This window comes from Peromyscus eremicus, chromosome 10, assembly GCF_949786415.1.
Source record: "Peromyscus eremicus chromosome 10, PerEre_H2_v1, whole genome shotgun sequence".
Taxonomy (NCBI): Eukaryota; Metazoa; Chordata; class Mammalia; order Rodentia; family Cricetidae; genus Peromyscus; species Peromyscus eremicus.
Window position 1 is genome coordinate 58,791,273 of NC_081426.1, and position 20,110 is coordinate 58,811,382.

The 20,110-nt window shown below is 45.9% G+C and overlaps 1 protein-coding gene across 6 annotated transcripts in view; it reads right to left on the reverse strand.

Moving 5' to 3' along the window:
- Apbb2 (amyloid beta precursor protein binding family B member 2) overlaps window positions 1-20,110 on the reverse strand; it is a 204,690-nt gene that overhangs the window by 50,425 nt on the left and 134,155 nt on the right. For all 6 annotated transcript variants that reach the window (XM_059275935.1, XM_059275934.1, XM_059275931.1 and 3 more), the window contains 2 exons: window positions 16,656-16,802; window positions 13,914-14,041 (listed from right to left, as the gene is read on the reverse strand). In XM_059275935.1, coding sequence (XP_059131918.1) covers window positions 13,914-14,041; window positions 16,656-16,802 — 275 coding nt within the window. The remainder of the gene's footprint in view (window positions 1-13,913; window positions 14,042-16,655; window positions 16,803-20,110) is intronic.

Sequence of the window (20,110 nt, forward strand, 5' to 3'; positions counted from 1 at the left end):
GGTGGGGTTATTACCCAAGGTGGCCCAGAGGCCCATCATAAGTGTCCTAACAGAGAGGCACAGGGAGATGGCCCACTGGAGGAAGTCAGGTGCTGTGGAGGTAGAGGCCGATGTGACACAACCCCCAGGAAGGAATGCTAACAGCACGCAGAAGCTGGAAGGGGTGAGGGGCAGGCTCTTCCCTTGAGTCTTCAGAACAAGTCCACCCCTTGACTCAGCTCGGTGAGGCCGACTGACCCTCGGACCTCCAGACTGTGGGTGAGTGAATTCCTGCTGCTTTCCGCCGTGAGTCGGCGGTACCTGGCTAAGGCAGCTGAAGGAAACACATATGCTGACCTGCTGAATGTACACTAGGTGCCTCTCAGCTTTGCCCCGTCCTGGCCAGGGACTGCCAACTCCTCATCTGAGGATGCTTTCACAGTCCTCAGCCTAAGGCGACTGTGTGTTCTTACTGATAACTCGCAGGTGTGGGTCCAGCACTGGGCCAGCAGTTAGAAGTCAAGGTTTCAGACCAGGTTTGGTGCAACACTGAACAATTCACGTAAAACTCAAGGCTTTACTTTCTTCATTTATAATGGGGTACAACTTGTGCTAAGTTCCTGCAAGGATTAAAAATGATCAAACAGACCCTCAGAAAACCGTAAAGCATGTATGTCAGAACATGCGCACAGTCCTGATTATTCTCTTCTCAGTCTCCCCTTGGTTGGACTTTCCAACACTTTAAAGCATTGACTCAAAGGACTGTGTCATATTGAGTCACATACAGTACAACATAAGACATGGTGCTGCCTGTCAAGGGATTTACAGTCTAGCTGGGGGGCCTTCACACCCACGATGCTATGATAAAGAAGGTGGAAAAGATAACCACATGGCTGTGGTGAAGAAAGACCTCACAGGGTGTGATACGAACACCCAGCTCCCCAAAGGAGCATCACTTCTAGGCAGAAGTTTTAAGGACAGTTAACAATACTTCAGTAACTATGCAAATGCAAGAAGTGGCATCTCCATACAACCTTCAGTGGACCCTTGACAGAAAAGATGTTGCTTTGAATCATCAAGGTATTTGGTTTAGTTGTTACTGCAGCATATGCTAGCCTGTGCTGACGGATACCAATGCTTACAGAAAGACTATGGAGGAGATGGAAACAGGACTCAAGTCATAAGCACAGCAATGTCACATGACACTTGTACAGCGCTTGAGAGCTAGATCATAAAGTGCTTCATGGGACTTGAAGACTCACAGACTTGCTTGAGACAACCACTCGGTACAATCCGTCCTCTGAGGGCAGGACTAGGAAGCTCTCTGTTCATGCCTGCACTTTGGTGCCAAGCATGGTGGCCAGTCCACTGTGAAGGCTTACTAAATGCATATTTAATAAATCCTCCAAGATGTAGATGGTCCACAACAAAGGGGTGGGGGAGAGAGGAGAAAGAGAGAGAGAGAGAGAGAGAGAGAGAGAGAGAGAGAGAGAGAAAGAGAGAGAGAGAGAGAGAGGAGGGAATTACACGGCTCGACACCTTGAGGTAGTAAAGAAGAGAGAACTCCAACTTTACCCCGCTCACTTCGAAGTGTACAGGAACAAACGTGGCTAACTTAAGATGATATAAGCACAAAAATACAGCGCCCCCTTCTGCACCGTGAAGAGCATGTCTAGTCCCCTGCCTCATTAGCAGGCTTCTTAGGTACAGTCTCTGACAAGAGGTCCCAAGGCTTAAGAGGATGATTAGCAGTCTTATGACTAAAAGCAACCAAAACTTTATGCTGGGAATACAGCTCGGCAGCCGAGAACTTGCCCAGCAAGTGCAAAGCCCTGGGTTCAATCGTCAGCACCACAAAAGTGAAGACTAAATAAAACCTTGCCAATGGGGAGCAAATTTGGAAGACAAGGCATATACTATCCATCCCCATCTTTCATTTGTACAGTACAGGCAGCTTCCAGACCTTCTCTTATTTTAAGAAACTTTTTCCTTTGCTTTCAACCCCCAGCTTAGTGAATTTAATGAATAGTATTAGGTTTTATCTTTCTTATAAATATCTTCTACAGCCTCCATTACGTCAATAAAAAAGACAAAGCAACTATTAAGTTAGAGGGGAGAGAGAGATAAATCAGACCATTTCCTTTAGGCACGAAAGGGTCGCAAGACAATGACTCCGGGCCACTGAATTTGTAGGGGAAATATATTAAGAAATTTCCCTCCATCTGTTACATATAATGCTTTTAGTAATCGCCGCTTATCTTTGAAATGGGATTCCTGGTGGCAGCGGAAGCTGGAGTGGCGAGCACCTCTGGAGCGGGGCCGGCTTCTGTCACACTTCACTGTTCTCTAATTCACGTAGAAAGCCAAAAGTGTCACTTGGATTGGCCAATAAATACTAACTGGCTGTAGGGAGGTATTTTTTACCTTTGCTGTTCGTTTTACTACTCGGGGACTTTCCAGGGAAGAAAGGAATACCCTAAGACACTCCTGTTTCAGAACGCTCTCCACGTCCCGACCTGGAAATGGGCATGTCAGAGGAAACTACCTGAAACACCCCTGGATGATGTACTTTAAACTGGATGATGGGGCATTATAACCATGCTCTGTTTATTTATTAAAATTGATATTCCACTTGCTTTCCAGAATGAATCAGTGGCTTACAATAAAAGGCACGTGTTATATCAAGTTTTCACATTTTCAAAAAGTAAAAACTTAAAATTGAGAGGAAGGCAGAGGAAGTAATTCAAAAAGTCAACAAGGGTGAATGTTGGAAACCCATTCAACCATTTCTGGCCCATGGAAATGGCCGTGTCTGTGGTTCCAGGCACAAAAACTCCTATGACTGAGAAGTCTACTTGAAACTTCCACATAGAAAGGGAAACATAACAAACTACGTAATTTTTACTAATAACCAAATTCTCCTATGCAAGTTCTTTAAGAGACAGTGTTTTCTAGAACATTTCAAAGAAATGTGCATCCAAGTTTTCAGTTCCAGGGCCACTTTACAATGTGAAAGGACATCTTCTGTGATGACGTTATCAACCAAGTAGGGACTTTCTTCATAAAAGTTGTGTTGCTAAGAAGCAACGCTTTGCCAAAAAAAAAAAAAAAAAAAAAAAGAAGAAGCAATGCTTTGCAAGAAAGTCATGGGACAAGGTACCAGCAGATCAGAGTCTCAACAATATTCCTTTGTGACCATACCAGAAGGTTTAAGTTAGAGCAGAATCAATGGTTTTTAGTGTTTTCTAACCCAGCAGAAATCTGGATCAGTTTGTGGTTCACTGTTCTGAAGCCAAAGGTGTCTGATGCTCACAAAGATCACGTGTAGGACATCTCAGAGCCTTCAAAGACTGAGGCAGATGTTGGGGCTCTCCCCAAGAATAGGGCACGGCATACAGTGGCTTCTAAAATCATTTGGGCCTAGGAGCCCTTTTTTCCTTAAGCACCAATATTGAGAGGGATGATACTCAAGCTCAAAAAACTTCGTAGGAAAGTTGACTGGAGTTGGTGTTCTTCAAGCTGTGACTCCTCGGTGGCTACCAATAGCAGGTATGAGTTAGACAGACGAGCAAGAAAAACAAGAACAACAAAACCCCAAGCCCCAGCACTCCTGGAGGGCAAGCGCTGCTGTATTCAAGTTTGGTTGGTTACACGTGAGGAGAGGGAAAGGGGGAGAATGCTGGGTCACAGCACAGACTCAACTCCTTACAGGTCATGGCAAGGCTGGGTCACAGCATAGACGCAACTCCTTACAGGTCACGGCAAGGAAACTTGAAGAGCAATACACAAAAATCATGAGTAAGTATTAAAGAAGACAGGACTTCCTACGACCTTAGAGTAACTATCCTTGTACAGTCCGTTTGCGTGTGAGAAGAAGAGACACACACTTACACTGTCCTTAGCGGGGCCGAGGGAAAGTGTCCCTCCACTGCTGCTGTGTTGGGGGGGGGGGAGGACACGTGGTATGTGCAATCTAGGGAAGCAGGCTACATGAAGGGTCCTTGGGGAACGAGCAGCTGGCAGGCATGGGTGTGTGTGCTTGTAATCCTAGCACTCTAGAAAGCTGAGGCAGGAAGGTGATGAATTCCAGGAGGAGGATGAGTTCTGAGCTAGCCTGCGCTATCTACTATTCCTACAATCAAAATATTGAAAATGCCTCTAACTCCCCGAAATTCTTTTTTTTCCCCAAAGGTTATTCTAGTCCCTTTATAATCCCTATCCTCTGTCACCACTGGGTAGTTCATCTTGCCTTTTCCCCCACTAAGAATTTTATATTAACAGAGCCATACGGTATGTATTACTTTCCTCGGTGTGTATGGGGGTCTTGTTTCTACGGTTATTTTGAGAGTCAGCATGTTGCTGTGTGAATCAGCAGATGGACACTCATGTCTCTATTCACCAGCTGACGGATCTTGGACCTGAACACGGCTTTGGCTATTACTCTACCCCCAGAAGCCAAAGCTGGGTAGGTGCTGGGTGGAGAGACGTAAGTGCTAGCACAGGTCCCCACCCGGAAGGCATATAGGTGGCTTTCCACTCCTGGCCACTTGCCCTTCCCTTGGGCTCTTTCCTCCCAGGGTTCTCTCACCTGTGAAGAAGTGGCCTGGAACCGAGGAAAGGTAAGTGCGCTACCTTCCTCTTACCCTGAGACAATCAGATGCAGCGGGGAGTCAAGTCAAGCAAGAACTCGTTTATTGTTAGGCAGTAACAATAAACTCTTTTATAGCAAAAACCTCAGAAGCCTAGGAGGGAGTAATGGAACCGACCAATCATTTTAAAGGACACCCTATACTCATTTCCTTGTTGTTTATGCCCTGACATCATCTCCTGATCTTAGTAGCTTATCTTAGCATAAACAACTTGAGCTAACTCCTCTCGGCACCATTTGTATCTAATCTCTATGTAAACAACTTAGGTTAACTTCCTCTCCACACCATTTGTATCTAATCTCTGCATACACAACTTAGGCTAACTTCCTCTCAGCACCATTTGTATCTAATCTCTATGTAAACAACTTAGGCTAACTTCCTCTCAGCACCAACTTTGTAGCTCATGTATGTCCCACAGCACCTGGATTCTAAGGTTGTGAACTATGAGGGAGTGAAGGCATGATTCTCTTGTCCTTGCAGAGGAAAGTGAGGCCAGAAACAAGGGCCAGAAAGCAGTCCGGCCTTGGTGACCTAAGTGTGATGGATGACAGCAAGTGATTGGCTGAGAATTCTTTAAGGTAGAATATTCATAAATTCTCACTTTTCTCTATCAAAAGCCAACTCTTCCAAGTACCAGCTCTGATTCTTACATACCCAGCCTGGCTTCTTGAGAAACTCAGGGAAATACCATGCCATCCTGGGGGCTCTGAAACATGCTGGTTTTTTAAGAACTTTCAGATTTCTCTGAGGAGCTCCATGAAGGGATTTCAGATCATTTGCCACATCACAGAGGACCAGAAAGTCACAACTTTACAGAATGTCAAGGTCAGAATAACGCTAACCAACCATGTTAAATTTCTTTCCCAAAAAAATTTTTTTTCTGAGACAGAGTCACATTATATAGTTCTGGCTGGCCTGGAGCTCACTATGTAGACAAGTGAACCTTAAAGCCACAAAATCTGCCTGCCTCTGCCTCCCGATGCTGAGATTAAGATGTGCACCACCACATGTGGCTCTGTTGGTTTCACAGGGTCTCATGGACCCCAGGATGACCACAAGCTCTCTCTGAAGCTATGGGTGGCTTTGAACTAACTTTCTTGTAACCTTCTTGCTGCCATTCCTCAGAGCTGGGATGGCAGGCATAGTCCGCCCCAGTTGATTTACACCGCTGGAGATTCCTCACAGGGATTTGTGCACACTAGGTCAGCACTGCACCAACTGAGCCATAGGACCATCTCTAACGTCTCCTATCTTTTGTAAGATATATGTCATTTAATAAGCATATATATATATATATATCATATGATATATATATATGGCAAGGAACGATTACCATGTTACTACAGTAGCATAGTGAGCAATGCACAACACATGTTGGAAAGCACCTCTGCATTTCTGCTACCAGAGGGATGATCTCCGCTGCAGATGGAGGGATGGAGAGACCAGGACACCGAGTAAGGGCCCCTAACCGTGCAAGCAAAGAACCATGATTGGCTTGCACATGGGACTTCCACTCCAGTTCTTTCTCTTGACCTGCTCTAGCTCCCAGAACTCAATTGCTCACAGTGGTCCTCTCTCTCTCTGAGCTCAAACGGAGGCTCTCAAACCCTTCTTCCTCAGAGGCTCCCCAGCCAGATCATGTTTTCACTCACTGCATTCAATAGGAGGCATTCAATCTCAGGGTGATTACATTTGAGTTCAAAGCATTCAAGGTGACAAGTGGTTTGTGAAAAGCAGCGACTGAACATTCATTGGCATGAACACCAGGCTTAGGGCATGCACAGCCCTTCCAGGACCTAGTTCCCAGCTGAGCGTCTGGGACACGAGCCGTGACAGAGCTCTGCTCTGCTCACAGTAGCTCCAACCTTCTCCGCTCTTAAAACACTCATCCATGTCTATGTGAGTGGCTCAGTCCCTGCTCCAACCAAGACTACTCCTTGGAATGCTCCAAGATGGTGCCTTGAAGACTGGTTCAGAAAATGGCCATAAGCAAGAACATCATATCTCCTTCCTACTGCTTCCAGAAAGGCTGACTCATCACTTGGCTCAGGACTCAGGATTTGAAAGATGGACATTTTTCAGGGAGCCTCGAATTTGTGTGCATCCTCTAGAAACAGCAGGGTGAGGCCCCTGGCTGGTGCTAAAACCTGCAAAGGACACTGCGTAATGAGCAGAGCCAGAACCACCCAAACGGATGAGGCACTTCCCACAAGGATTTGGCTTCTATGTCAACATCAGGGACAGTGCCACCTGACTGATGTGATTGAAGATGCCCACCTGAATTCTCTGAGGGCAAGTTTTCTAGGCAATCACTTCAATGTCTTTCCTTAAAGGTTATTCTCTGCTCCAAATGCAGCGAGCACCTCAGTGTGATTAATGGGAGGCAAGGATGGTACTCGTGAAGAGCTATACTATACCTACAATGTGAGTCAGTAGACTGGCCAAGAAAATCCTGATGCCCCTGCTTATCATGAGGCCATATTAAAAAGATATTAACTCTAGAGGTCACGATAATACTGTGGCACAGGGGGAGAATTATTATTCTCTCTCCAAAGACTTCTCTCCCTGAGGCATGGCAGCAGACACCCCAGATTAAACTTTCATCAGCAGAGCCTGGGGTTCCATCAATCTTTCATTACTGTCTGGCTCATAGAATCCTCAACTGGATGGCATTAGGAAACTGTCTCCCATATGGAGAACCAGCAAATTCCATCTAGGAGAAGCAATGATGGCCAAGCAAAAATATCTATCTATCTATCTATCTATCTATCTATCTATCTATCTACCTACACACACACACACACACACACACACACACACACACACACACACACACAAACTTTCAGATTAGCTAAAAAAAAAAAAAAAAAAAAAGCTAAAGGTGGGGTAGGGTCAGGGTAGACCAGATGGCCCAGTGGTTAAGAGCACACACTGCTCTTGCAGAGGATCTGAGTTAGCTTCCCAGTACCTATATCACGTGGCTCACAACTTCCTCAACTCCTGAGTGCTGGGATTAAAGGCATGTGTCACCACTGCCCAGCACTCTTCCCCTTTCAAAGGCAATTATCTCATGTATTTTGTCATAGTGATTGAAAGCTGACTGATACCCTGCCCCCAATATGCATGCTGAGTGACACAGTGTGGTATAGCTAAACAACAGAACAGCCACAGCCATGCACTTAACACAACTCTCCCAAGGGCTCTGTGCTGGATTTTGCATACGAAATGTCTCCCAAAGGCTCCTACGCTAAGGGCTTGGACTCCACCCTCGGCACAAGTAGGAGGTGGTGGAACCTTTAAGAGTGGGGCCTACTGGAAAGACGAAAGGTCACTGGGGGCATGCTCTTAAAGGCATATTAAGACCCTGGCTCCTCGTCACCCTCTTTGCTTCCAGGCCACATGTTTGTTCCATGAATGTGGAACTAAGGCTTATGTAAAAGCAACAGGGCCAAATAATCTCAGGCAAAAGTGAACCTTTCCGCTCTTTAAAGGGGACGATCTCGGGTATTTTGTGACAGTGATGGAAGCCTGACTGGCACCTCCCCCATAATGTCACAGACTGTACAAGCAGCTGTCTCCTTCAGTCTGTACTAGTTCATTTGTCACTGTCAACAAAGGCCCCCACAGGACCACCGAGAAACAGAAACAATACCAGTTATCTGAAAAGAGAGAAAGAAGAATTGCTGCTGGTAACTCAAAGGCCTTGAAGAGAACATCAAGAGATGCTCATGAGAGCAGTCATTCCAAGACAGGGCTCTGACCTGTGACACATAAAGATCTTATTAGTCATTGAAATCAGAAAAGAGCTACATAAAGCATTTTCTAAAAAGAGGTCTGCCCTATAAACCACACTTCAAACAGTTCCACAGGGTACACGTTCAATCTGAGTAAGAAGGGAGGACCAGTTACTAAAAAGCACATGTACACAATGCTGTTGATGGCTGCTATTAATTATGGAAAAATTTTATCTTCATTAGAGTGGGCCCAATGGGGTCTCCACTTACAGTCATTATTTACTGAATGCAATCAAATTTTTCTTAATAAACAAACCCTAGCAATTTAGCGTTGCCACTAATTTAAACAAATGAGTTTACTACCTTGAGCGGCCTTTTCCAAAGTTTGTTTCATGTGAATGTATTTCCATGAAGGAAACCGGTATATATCCATACCCCCTCTTCTAGCCTTCCCCTACCTCCCCCGCCACATACAAAGGCTTGGTCCTCAAAGTAAGGCCTAGAGGAAAGTGTTCTGGTCATATAAGAACATGACCCTGATGGGGACACTGGGACCCTGGCCCCCATTTCTTTCTCCTCCTGGTTTCCCAGCCATGATGATGGAGACAGCTCCCTCTACCACATGTTTCCCTCAAGGTTTACAGCCACCTTTCCATAGTCCTAAAAGCAATGGTGCTAACCGACCATGAACCATAGTACCCTTTTCCTTTAAAAAAAATGATTACCTGAGACACTTGATCACAGCTACACAAAACTGACTAGTATTCCAGTATAGACACAGAGTATTCCAGTGTAGACTGCAGTACAAAGCGTCAGAGTGAAAAGGGTCCAGAGTGTGAAAGGACCTGCCACTCTGTTTAGCAGTTTCCCAGGTGTCTCTAGACCCGAAGTCTAGACTCTAGACTTAATGCTTCGACCCTTTTGAAGGGACTCTAGCCAGCCTGAGTACGGCAGGCATGGCTCTGGCAGGCCTTGCCCTTCCCCCATTCCCTCTGCCTTTCTAAAAACCGTTAGATCACATCCCTAAAGCTAGCCACCAAGGTCTGTTCCCTTACTTGGCCACATCCTCCTCCTGAGGCTGACTACCAAGGTCCAGCTATCAAAGTATTGAAGTCCAGCAATCAAAAGCCCCCTTTGGCTCACCTAATTAACACGCCCAATTAAAATTAAACACCTCATCCTGACACAGGGTTTTCCCTTGTACCTTTATAAACCGCCAATTGCCTAAGGGCCATGTCTGTCTCCCCGTCTCCCTTGTCCTCTATCTCTTGTCTTTGTCTCTTATTCCCTGCCTTTTGTCCCTTGGGGGAGGGGGAATAAATCTTCTTTGTGCTGAGAACTTGGTCTTGGGGGTCCTGAGCTGGCATTGTTCCCTTTCACCTTTAACACAGTTCCTCATGCTGTGGTGACTCCCCAATCACAAAATTATTTCTTGGCCATTTCATAACTGTCCTTTTGTTACTGTTATCAATTGTGATATAAGTATTTGTGGAGACAGGTTTGCCAAAGGGGTCGCCACCCACAGGATGAAATGCTCTAGACCCTTTTACTACGGATACACCAACGTGAAAGTTTCCCACTAGTGAGAAACCTGACAGACCCATCTACCCCTTCTCCTCATGGGAAATGAGAGGGCTTAGCTATTGCCTTTGGACAAAGGACACAGGATCTCAGTGCCCCTTCCTAGAAGATGGGTTCATATCTGTCACTGGAAACAAAAACAAAAAAACAAAAATGGGGGTCGTCTCTGCTAAAGTCCCTTTAGGTTGAGAAATCGGGTCCGTTTATGGTTGACACTTTCATTAAAGAATGAGGAGAAAATTGCTCCCCGTGGTGAAAAACTCTGAGTTGAAAGTCTACACAGGCCTTTGAAACAAGGAAGTGACATTCCTCGTACCCACGAGTGGAATGGTGGCCTGGCAGGCCCAGAGAGATCAAAGGAGAAGTGGTTCTCTGGTCATGCGTCTCAGTGACTGAGGACAAAACACCAGCTTGAAAGCCCAGTGCCAGCCACACACTGAGGACACCCTCTTTAACGCAGTGGTGGGGACACAGCACATCAGTCTAGGTGCTCCTTGGGGAGACACACTACCTCTAAAACTCCTTACCAGTCTCCGTCTCTCAATATTTATCTCCCTGTGAATAAAGGAGCCAAAGTGTGGTGTGCCAGGCAGTCAAGGGAACGGGTTCCAAAACACCGTAACGCCCATCATGAAGGCACGCCTCTCAGTCAGTACCAAGCTGCAGCCAGCTCTGAAACCCTCTGAGCAAACGCCACAGAGCCTACCTCAGAGGCAACCCCAACTCCCCATCCCGTTCATAAAAGGCCTTTCCAACTCAGCCCTGGGAAGGCAGCAGATGGGGTATCATCACCCCCCACCCCCCAGATTGCCACTTCACCCAAGGTAAAACTACTACCAGAGGAGTTTCAAGGAGATACAGTCGCTGGAAGGCCTTAAGACAATGTTAAACCCAGAACACTTTCAGAAACTCTGAAGCTACACAGCTCAGTGGGGTGCAATCCGTTATTGGGGAAGGTTTGGCCCTTTCAGTCTGGCACACCTACTTTTCTTACTCATTTTAACCACCTCAAGAAACCCCCCAAGAGAGGCCGTTTTCTCAGCAAGGCACGGTACAAAAGAAAATGCGAAATGGCCTTGTTTTCTCCGGCAAAATGAAACACTGTTATGTTTTATTCATGCAAAGTGAAAACCTTTTTCCTTTGCAGCATTACAAATTGAATTTGCTCTTGTAAATTGCTGTTAAGGAAAAAAAAAAGAGAAAATCAAAAGCAAAGGAAAGTTAAATACACACACACACACACACACAAACACACACACACACACAAACACACACACACACACACACACACACACACACACACACACACACACAGTTGGAATACAAAGGCTCCTTCCAGGGCATGAAAGCTCTGGGGACCAATGGGAAGAAACAGAACCTTTAAGTGGCAAACTTACTTCTTTACTAACAGCTCCCAGAGGGCTCAAAGACACCCCCTACCCCTAACCACAGAGACACCCTGAGGTCCCAAAGGGCTCAAAGACACCCCCTACCCCTAACCACAGAGACACCCTGAGGTCCCAAAGGGCTCAAAGACACCCCCTACCCCTAACCACAGAGACACCCTGAGGTCCTGACAGCCTAGGGGGACCGGCTGGGCTCTTTGGTGGGGATGGGGGTAGGAGGGGCTCTTCCCGCTCTGCAGGTAAACTGAAGCTATCAGGGTTTGCAAGGGTTTCCTATCGTCTCTCTCCTGTGATCGACTCTCCTCCAAGCCACCAGAAGTCTGACCCTTCCCCACTGCAGAGACTTGAAAAGGAAGCCATGTAATTAGATGGATCTGTTAAGTACACGTTGCTTAAAAAAAAAAAAAAATCAAGAGTAAACATTCATTAAGCATTTGCACGTTTTCATGATTGTGCCCATTATTCTACACACGCGTTGGTGCACGCACACGCATGCTGTTGTTCCCTGGCAGGGTCTCCATTTCTCAGAGGGGAGAAAACGAGGCGCAGAGAGCCTCAGCAATTTGACCATCTAGAATCCAAATCACATTCTCTCACACACAGGTAGCAACTGGACTTATTTTAAAGACATAGTGTAGACCGAAAACTTGCATGGGTAAAATCTAAACCAAAATATACGTAACCGGGCTGAGGACCTGCCTCGGTGGTGGAGCACTGGCTTGGTGTGCTTGGGGCCTTCAGTCAAGGGACACTGTGAACAAAACCCAAACAAATAACCGACCTGAATACACATTTCTAGTCGTGGGAATACATAATGGTCCCGGCTTTGGCTCCTGCCGCACAGATGGACGTGAAGGACAGAATCAGGAATGTAAGAGCCCTCTACAAAGGCTACATGTTTTCAAAGATGAGTAATGGCCACCTCAGAGTTTCTTTGTAACAGTAATTCCCTAACGGGAAGGCAAGCACTCTAGTACTCCGGCACTCCAAATGAACGGCAGGCTCTATGAATCATCTTTCTACTCGCTCACCCTAAAGCACCTGCTCCAGCTGTTGGGGCTCCTCACTCTGGTATAGATAGCTCAGAGATGTGCTACGCTCCCAGGAAGGTTTAGCCCAATCAGCAGTCAGAGAATTCTCCTTTTTCACATCTGGTTCCAGCATAAATGCTTGGTCTTTGACGGTCAAGTACTTAGTCAGAAGCCTTCGTTTCTGGTTTAGGATGTGGAACTGGTCAAGGACAATCAAACACACTGGTGCTTCATACACAGCATGGCTGTATTAAGACAAGGTAGACCCTCCCCTTATAAAGGACTGCGTGACCCAATTACAAACACACAAACAATGAACACTCCAGAATGTCGAGAAAAACCATCCCTTTGATAACTGTGATTTCTATCTCCTTTTGTAACATTTTTGTCCATTTTCAACCATGATACTTGAAATGTCTAACAGATTGACCCAAGAAGCTAGAAGACGCCCCTACACCCTGGGAATTGCCAAACACTGATTATAACTTAAGTGTCAACTGAATTGTACTTTCGTCCAATTATTTTGCAGTGGGGTTCAAGTACGACACTAGTGGTAACAGCTGCTAAAATTATTAGCACGACATGGGCTTGAAAATCAGAACATCAGTTTCCTGTCACCTTGGAGAACAGAAGACTCACAGTACTTGTGGTAACTCATTTTCAGTAGAATATCATAAAAACACATACGGAATGCAATTGTTAAAACTAAACATTTCAAGTGTTAAACTTTAGGCAAACCCAAGCCGCTGATACTCCTGACTTAAAGACTGAAGGTTTAGGCTTGTGTGTGACCTCATCTTTTCAAACAAGCCCCTTATGAAGAAACGTCACTAGTGGCGTGAACCTGAAGTGGCCAGGATGCAACCAAGTTCAACGACATTGATTAGAATAAGAATGTGGAGAAGGGAGAAATAAAGGGGTGCGGATTGTCTGATGTAGGGACCTTCGTAAAATGAAAGAGGAGAAGTATGTATGTAAGCCCCCTAGCCACACGAGTGGCCATGCCCTTCCCCCGAGGACCGCTAACTGTAAGGTTCCACCCACAGAATACTCTAACTGCCCTAACTGCTGGACCCCATCCTGTAGAGTAAAAAGTTCAATCAATGGACGTGAAATCGCACCAATCCCCACCCTGAAAAGTTCCACCCGCTTCCCAAGAAGCTCTATAAAGCCCTGTGTCCTGTTCAGTTTGCTGCTGTTTCTCACCTGAACAGAGGCAGCCACCCTCCTGGTTTTTTTTCCCTCCCAGTAAATCTCCTGTGTGAGGACTGCTGTGTGGTGTGACTGAGGTATTCCTTGGCTCCCGGCTGCCAGGACACCTTTCCATCCAAGCTTAATGCTTACAATGTAGACCCAAAGGCAGGAGTCAGAGCTGACCAAGGTTTGAGGGATGGAAGCCAGGGAGGGAAAGCCTGGATATCTTGGGAGGCAGCGGAGCAGAGCAGAGACTCACTCTGGTCTATTACATCTCTAATCAGTTTCTGTTAGGCTTCATATTGAGGGAGGTTGGGTTGTGCCAACCCAGGCACTCACCGGCCATTGTCTCGGCCCACACCCCACACGCGGATGCTCACGATGGGCTGGGAGTGTAACACGGAGCGGTCCATGGGGTCCACCAGGCTGAGCATGTCATTTTCCAAAATCAGATACATGTCTTTGCCCTGGGAGTCAACAAGAAAACATGGAGACCTTACATCTGATGTGTCCCAGCCTGCTTTCTAGCCAGCTCTTACCTTTAACTATTTACACTTGTGGATCTAGGCAAATTACTAACAGGAATGCCCCAGAGAATCTTCTTTTATGAACTCTACCTGCTTCCCCCAACCCCATACCATTCATTCTTCATGACAAGGACACGCTCCTTCCTTGACCCACAGCCATGTCCATCTCCTCTACTTTCCCATCCTGTATCCACAGGATGTGGCCAGCAAAGGGCGAGCATCACTTTCCTATGCTTGGTTATTGAACGTCAAGTATTACACTGAATGTCTGAGGTGTACAGAACTCTCAACTGCCCCGTGAGAGCTTGGCTTATGATCTCTAACTAGCAGTCATGGACTGAGCGCTAAATACCTGCCCAACATCTGATGCGGAGAGCCTGTAATGGATGTCACCATCATACTAAGAGGGAGACCTCTGGTTTTTCAACTCTTGTGCTGCAGTTTGGATTTGTAGGGTTTATTCATGTCCTTTCTCCTGATACAGGTTGGCTCTTTAAGGGCAGGAATGCAAGCTTATGTAGCTTTCTCCTTTCCTCATACAATCCTCAGGCACACTTTCAAGGAACAATTAACCATCTGCTATACAGCTGAAAGATGGTCTCTCAAGAAGGCAGCCCAGATGCCGTCGCACTGAAACCAGGGAAGCCTGCCTGAGTTGAACCACGAGGCCTCTTGGTGGGGCTCCAATCCCAAAGGGATGGATGGGTTGCTCTTGGTACAATTTTTGAGAACGATGTCAAAGGTTCTTAGAATGATTGAGCTGTGATGCTTGGGGTGGCAGGGGCAGGTAGGGAGTGCCTCTGCCAGATAGTGATTAAGAGTGGCCAGTGTCTGCAGCTGGCATTCACGGTGACTGAGAGCTTTCCCTCGAGAGCAGACAAACCATTTGCAGATAAAATCACGAACAAAAATGTAACTTGCACAGACTCGTGCAAAGCCTTCCCCCAGAGCCTGAACGATGGATGGCCTGCTGCCTCAAACCTATGGTATCTGCAAATGTCTGCCGTTCACGTTAGTGTGAACCACAGCAAATTTTCTTAAGCACGGGGAAAGCTAACATTTGGAGAAGAACAAAGACTGCTTAATTTCAAGAATGTGTTGTGAGATCACACTTCATTGCCAGAGTCGGTCCTTGGTGACTGCATGTGAGAGAGCAAAGTCTCAAAGGGGTTTTCTTGCAAGGGAGAAAACTCTTCTTCTCCCTACTCCATGCAGGGATTAGAGAGTCTGGTTGGCAATGTAGTCCAGCTCCATAGCAAGGCTCCCCCTTGGGACAGACTGCCGTGGGGAGGCTTGGGGACCCGCTTCTCGTCATGATGCACTGCTGGGAGAAACCGATGGTGGAGTTGCCATCAGTCCGGTCTGAAAGCAAAGTTTCCTACCCATGTTCTGCTGGTAGGACCCAGGCAAGCGCAATCTAAGATGCTCTTGATGTGCTCTGCAGGTCATAGGGCACGGATACGGCTTTCTCTGTTTGGTGTAATCTTTTTTTTTTTTTTTTTTTAAATAACAGTTTTATTTTATTTATTTTTATGATTTATTTAGCTATATACAGTGCTCTGTCTGCATGTATGCCTGCAGGCCAGAAGAGGGCAGCAGATCTCATTATAGATGGTTGTGAGCCACCATGTGGTTGCTGGGAATTGAACTCAAGACCTCTGGTAGAACAGCCAGTGCTCTTAACCTCTGAGCCATCTCTCCAGCCCCTAATTAAAGACAATTTTTTTTTAAAGATTTATTTATTTATTATGTATACAACATGTATGACTGCAGGCCGGAAGAGGGCGCCAGATCTCATTACAGATGGTTGTGAGCCACCATGTGGTTGCTGGGAATTGAACTCAGGACCTCTGGAAGAGCAGTCAGTGCTCTTAACCCCTGAGCCATCTCTCCAGCCCTGTTTGGTGTAATCTTAATGTGAATCTGGGGCACTTTCTATTCAGGTATCATCTCTTTTATCTTCTTGGTTGTGAGTCTAGCCTTTAACAGCTGAGCCATCTCTCCAGCCCTCAGACATGATCTCAAGTAATAGTTCAAAGTAGACTCATTTTATAAAAAGTGAGACAAATGGTAGGCATCCATTCTACAGCTCATGTACAACGGACTGTCAGGTTACAAATGAAGACGTATGCGAAGGGTAATTAGTGACATTATAGAGCAGGACATCAGAATTCACGAGTAGATGTGGGAATCAGGGTCACTGTGAGAGTCATGGGTTGTTCCCCCAGAACACGGTTAATAGATGACATTCCATTGTGCACATGAACATGGGATGGCTTCTGAGCTGTCAAAGTTCACTGATGGACCTTTGAGGATCTGAGAGTCAGGGAACTGAGCGCCTGAGAAACGTTCTTTCCTATAGGGGCATGGTCCTGAGTGGCATGTGGTGGGGTTAACCATACTCCGGTGCATCATGATCATGCCTACAGTATTTGTCCCTTGCCATTGGCAAACACATCAAGCCCCTCACTAAAAGGCTTCACAGAGCCCCGTGCTTAAAGAAGCATGGCAGAACACAGGAAAGTAGCCACTGACCGTTCCCAGGGTGACTCACCTCTCCCCAAATGCCGACTGTATCTCGGATGTCATTTTTGCAGTAGGAAAGTTGCCGGATGCAGTTGTTGACAGCAACGCTGCTCTTCCCAGGGGCAAGGTCCTCCTCTGCCATCTCTACCCAGCCCAGAGAGCGCACAGCAAAACACTGGAAGATGAAGTCAGACGACACAAAGTGACTCATCGGTTGGGGGACAATCTGCATCATGTTACTTGGAACTATACAGCAGCTACAGGGTCTGCTCCGCGCAGCATTATCTGCCTCACTGTGGCTGATCATCCAAGTCAGTCAGCAAACCCTCTTCTGTTGGGAGACGAAACTGCGACGATTTGTAGCTGCGACGATTTGTACCTTTGCTGTTTTGAAAAGCATGGGGGCGACCTTCTTTAACTAGTGTAGTGCTCTCAGATATTCTCCTTAGAAGAAGTATACAGGGGCATAATTACAGAGCTAACCAACAACACAAAGGCTTCTGAGTTCCTAGGACCTGTGATAAGGCAGATTGGTTTTCGATGGTAAGAAATGGAACCCGTGAGACCTGGTATTATTAAGTACCTAAGCAGAGGCAATAGAAGAACGTGAACTATGTGCAGCAGATGGCCAACAGAAAATGAACTCAAGAGTATTTTTGGAGGGTTTTTTCCTCTCATAATGTTTTGTCTGGACTTTTTTTCCCCTTACAGATATTTTACTTATACATTATGGTTTTTGACTTTTGTGTCTTCATGGGATTTCTGGGTGTGTGTCTCTGTATCTATATGTTTCCTATGCTTTTCCTTTGGCTCTTTTTTTTTTTTGGTTTTTCGAGACAGGGTTTCTCTGTGTAGCTTTGCGCCTTTCCTGGAACTCACTTGGTAGCCCAGGCTGGCCTCGAACTCACAGAGATCCGCCTGGCTCTGCCTCCCGAGTGCTGGGATTAAAGGCATGTGCCACCACCGCTGGGCTTCCTTTGGCTCTTTTTAAAAAATTTTCTGTTCATTTGTTTATTTTCTTCTATTCAGGTTTGTTTTTTAGTTTTGCCTATCTTTGTTTTTTTATTTTCATTTTTTTAAAAAAAGATGCCTGTTTGTTTCTAATGAGAGTAAGAAAGGGTGGGGGTTTGGGTGGGTGAAGGGATCTGGGAAGATGTATAGGAGGGGAAACCATAATCAGAATATGTTGTATGAAGAAAATCTCTCTTATATATACAAATATATACAAGCCAACAACAACAACAACAACAAAAAACCCTCCAAAAGACCCCCAAACAATTACGTGCTTATTTTAATGAGCACAAGGCATGAAACAGAGCATATAGCATGGCGATGCTCTTGACCACGAGAGCTGCCATCCTGAGATGATCTGAATTTTCTCTCATCCCTCCATGCATCCCAAGGTCCCCTCGAAGTTGGGCACCAGTTTAAGAGACCAGTCTCCATGGCCAGGTGGGGCAGACAAGCAGCCACCTTCTTCTTTGAAAGCAAAGAGATTGACTCTCAAAGAGAAGCTGCCAAGTTTATAAATGTAAACTTCAAGATGAAATGAAGAGCCGGGCGGTGGTGGCGCATGCCTTTAATCCGAGCACTCGGGAGGCGGAGGCAGGCGGATCTCTGTGAGTTCAAGGCCAGTGTGGTCTACAGAGCGAGATCCAGGACAGGCACCAATACTACACAGAGAAACCCTGTCTCAAACAAAAACAAAAAACAAAAACATAAACAAAAAAAGATGAAATGAAGAAACGTGACCATCTATCCCAATGTGACGAACATCGAGTCTGGTCTAACCGTCTCCACCCCAACACCACAATCGGAGTGGGCATCCCTACCTGAGTTGCTAGTCAGACTTCCTCAAGGGGGAGAACTCAACAAAATGCTAAACACAGAAGCTAAACACAGTTTGCATACCGTTCACAGATGCTCTCCGCCTAGGGAGGAGGGCTGGGTTTGCTGCTGTGAGGTCAGGATATGCATGAGCAGCGTCTATTACAAATCAATCCCAAGGAGAAGGTAATCCTAGAGACTGAAAGCTACTCAGCTGCCTGTCTTCTGGGGCACATCTGTGGCAGAGCCCCTCACAGTTGTTCTGACTGTGTGTGAGCTGCAGAGAGAGAAGACACTGCTCTGCTGGCTGGCCCGCCCTTCCTGCAGCTCTGCTTTCCCAGTCCCCAACACAGACTCTATTTCTCCTGGTGGCTAGGCAGAAATGCCCAGGCACATTTCACTGAGCACCCTGTTTTATTAAAACCCACTTCCTGGATCTGAGCTCATGGGTACCCTGACCCCCCTACTTCTCCAAGGAGCCAAGGAAGCTCAAACACGTCTCTCCCACTGGTTCCAAACACAAGCACTCACTAGTAAAGTCAGTGTCACGACCCACCCTCTGGCCTTGTCCTTTAGACCCTGTCAATTCCCCCCTGTCCCTAAAAGAACTAACTTTTGGTTTGGATGATATTTATTTGCATTGCACCCACTTTATTTATGCATTCTTACTTATTATTATTTTGTGTGTGTGCACACATACACACGCACACTAAGTACGAGGCCTGGGATTCTTTGGCTTGTGGCTACTACTCTTTGTGTGGGGTACAGATGTGTAAATGTTGGGTGTCTTCCTCACGCTTTCTCCACTTCATTTTCTGAAACAGGATCTCTCATGGAATCTAGAACTCACCAAATCAGGATGGCTGGCCAACAAACAGGCCCCCAGCTCCTGTCCACCCCAAAGACCATTCCCTTTTGAGTATATCACAGGGTCCCTGTCCAGACTTCAGGATTCCACACCAAAGGCTGAATTCACTAGGGTTTGGACTAAGATAAATATGTATTTACTGTTCAACCCATCACTTTTGAGGGAAGAAGGGGATGGGTCCTTATTAACAATAAGGCAAAAGAATACTGGCTACCTTTTGTCCCTTGAGTGCAAGAACACATGAATTTCAATCTAAACAAACTCAGTAAAACACAATGATATTTTTCCTGGATAAAAAAAAAAAAATCACCCAATAGTACACTCAGATTATCATTTTGTCATATTGATAAGGAAATAAAAGCCCAAATTATCATCATCATCATCTTCATGAATTTATTTAAAATCACTTCCTTACGCAGTCATGAGGTTGTTTAGTTTCTGGTCTGAAAAGCTTCACCACTATTCCATGTAGCCAAAGAAAAATGGGATAGAGGGAATACTGTGCTCCACCATGGAGGGCTTCCAGCTGGGTCCTTTCCAAAGAAGAGTAAAGAGTACCAGCACTTCGTGGTGCTGCCCCCAAGTGGTCAGGAAGCTTTAAAACAGTCACTACGTTACCTTCAATTCAGGAGGTAAACCAAATTGGCTCTTGGGAACAAAAACTTCACTGGGGGTAGGGGAAGAGACAAAAATATTTATTCAAATCACCTGCCTTTTAAAACTTTTTAAAAAATAGAATTGAATATGAAAAAAAATTAAACTTTTTTTGTTTTATTTTTCAAGACAGG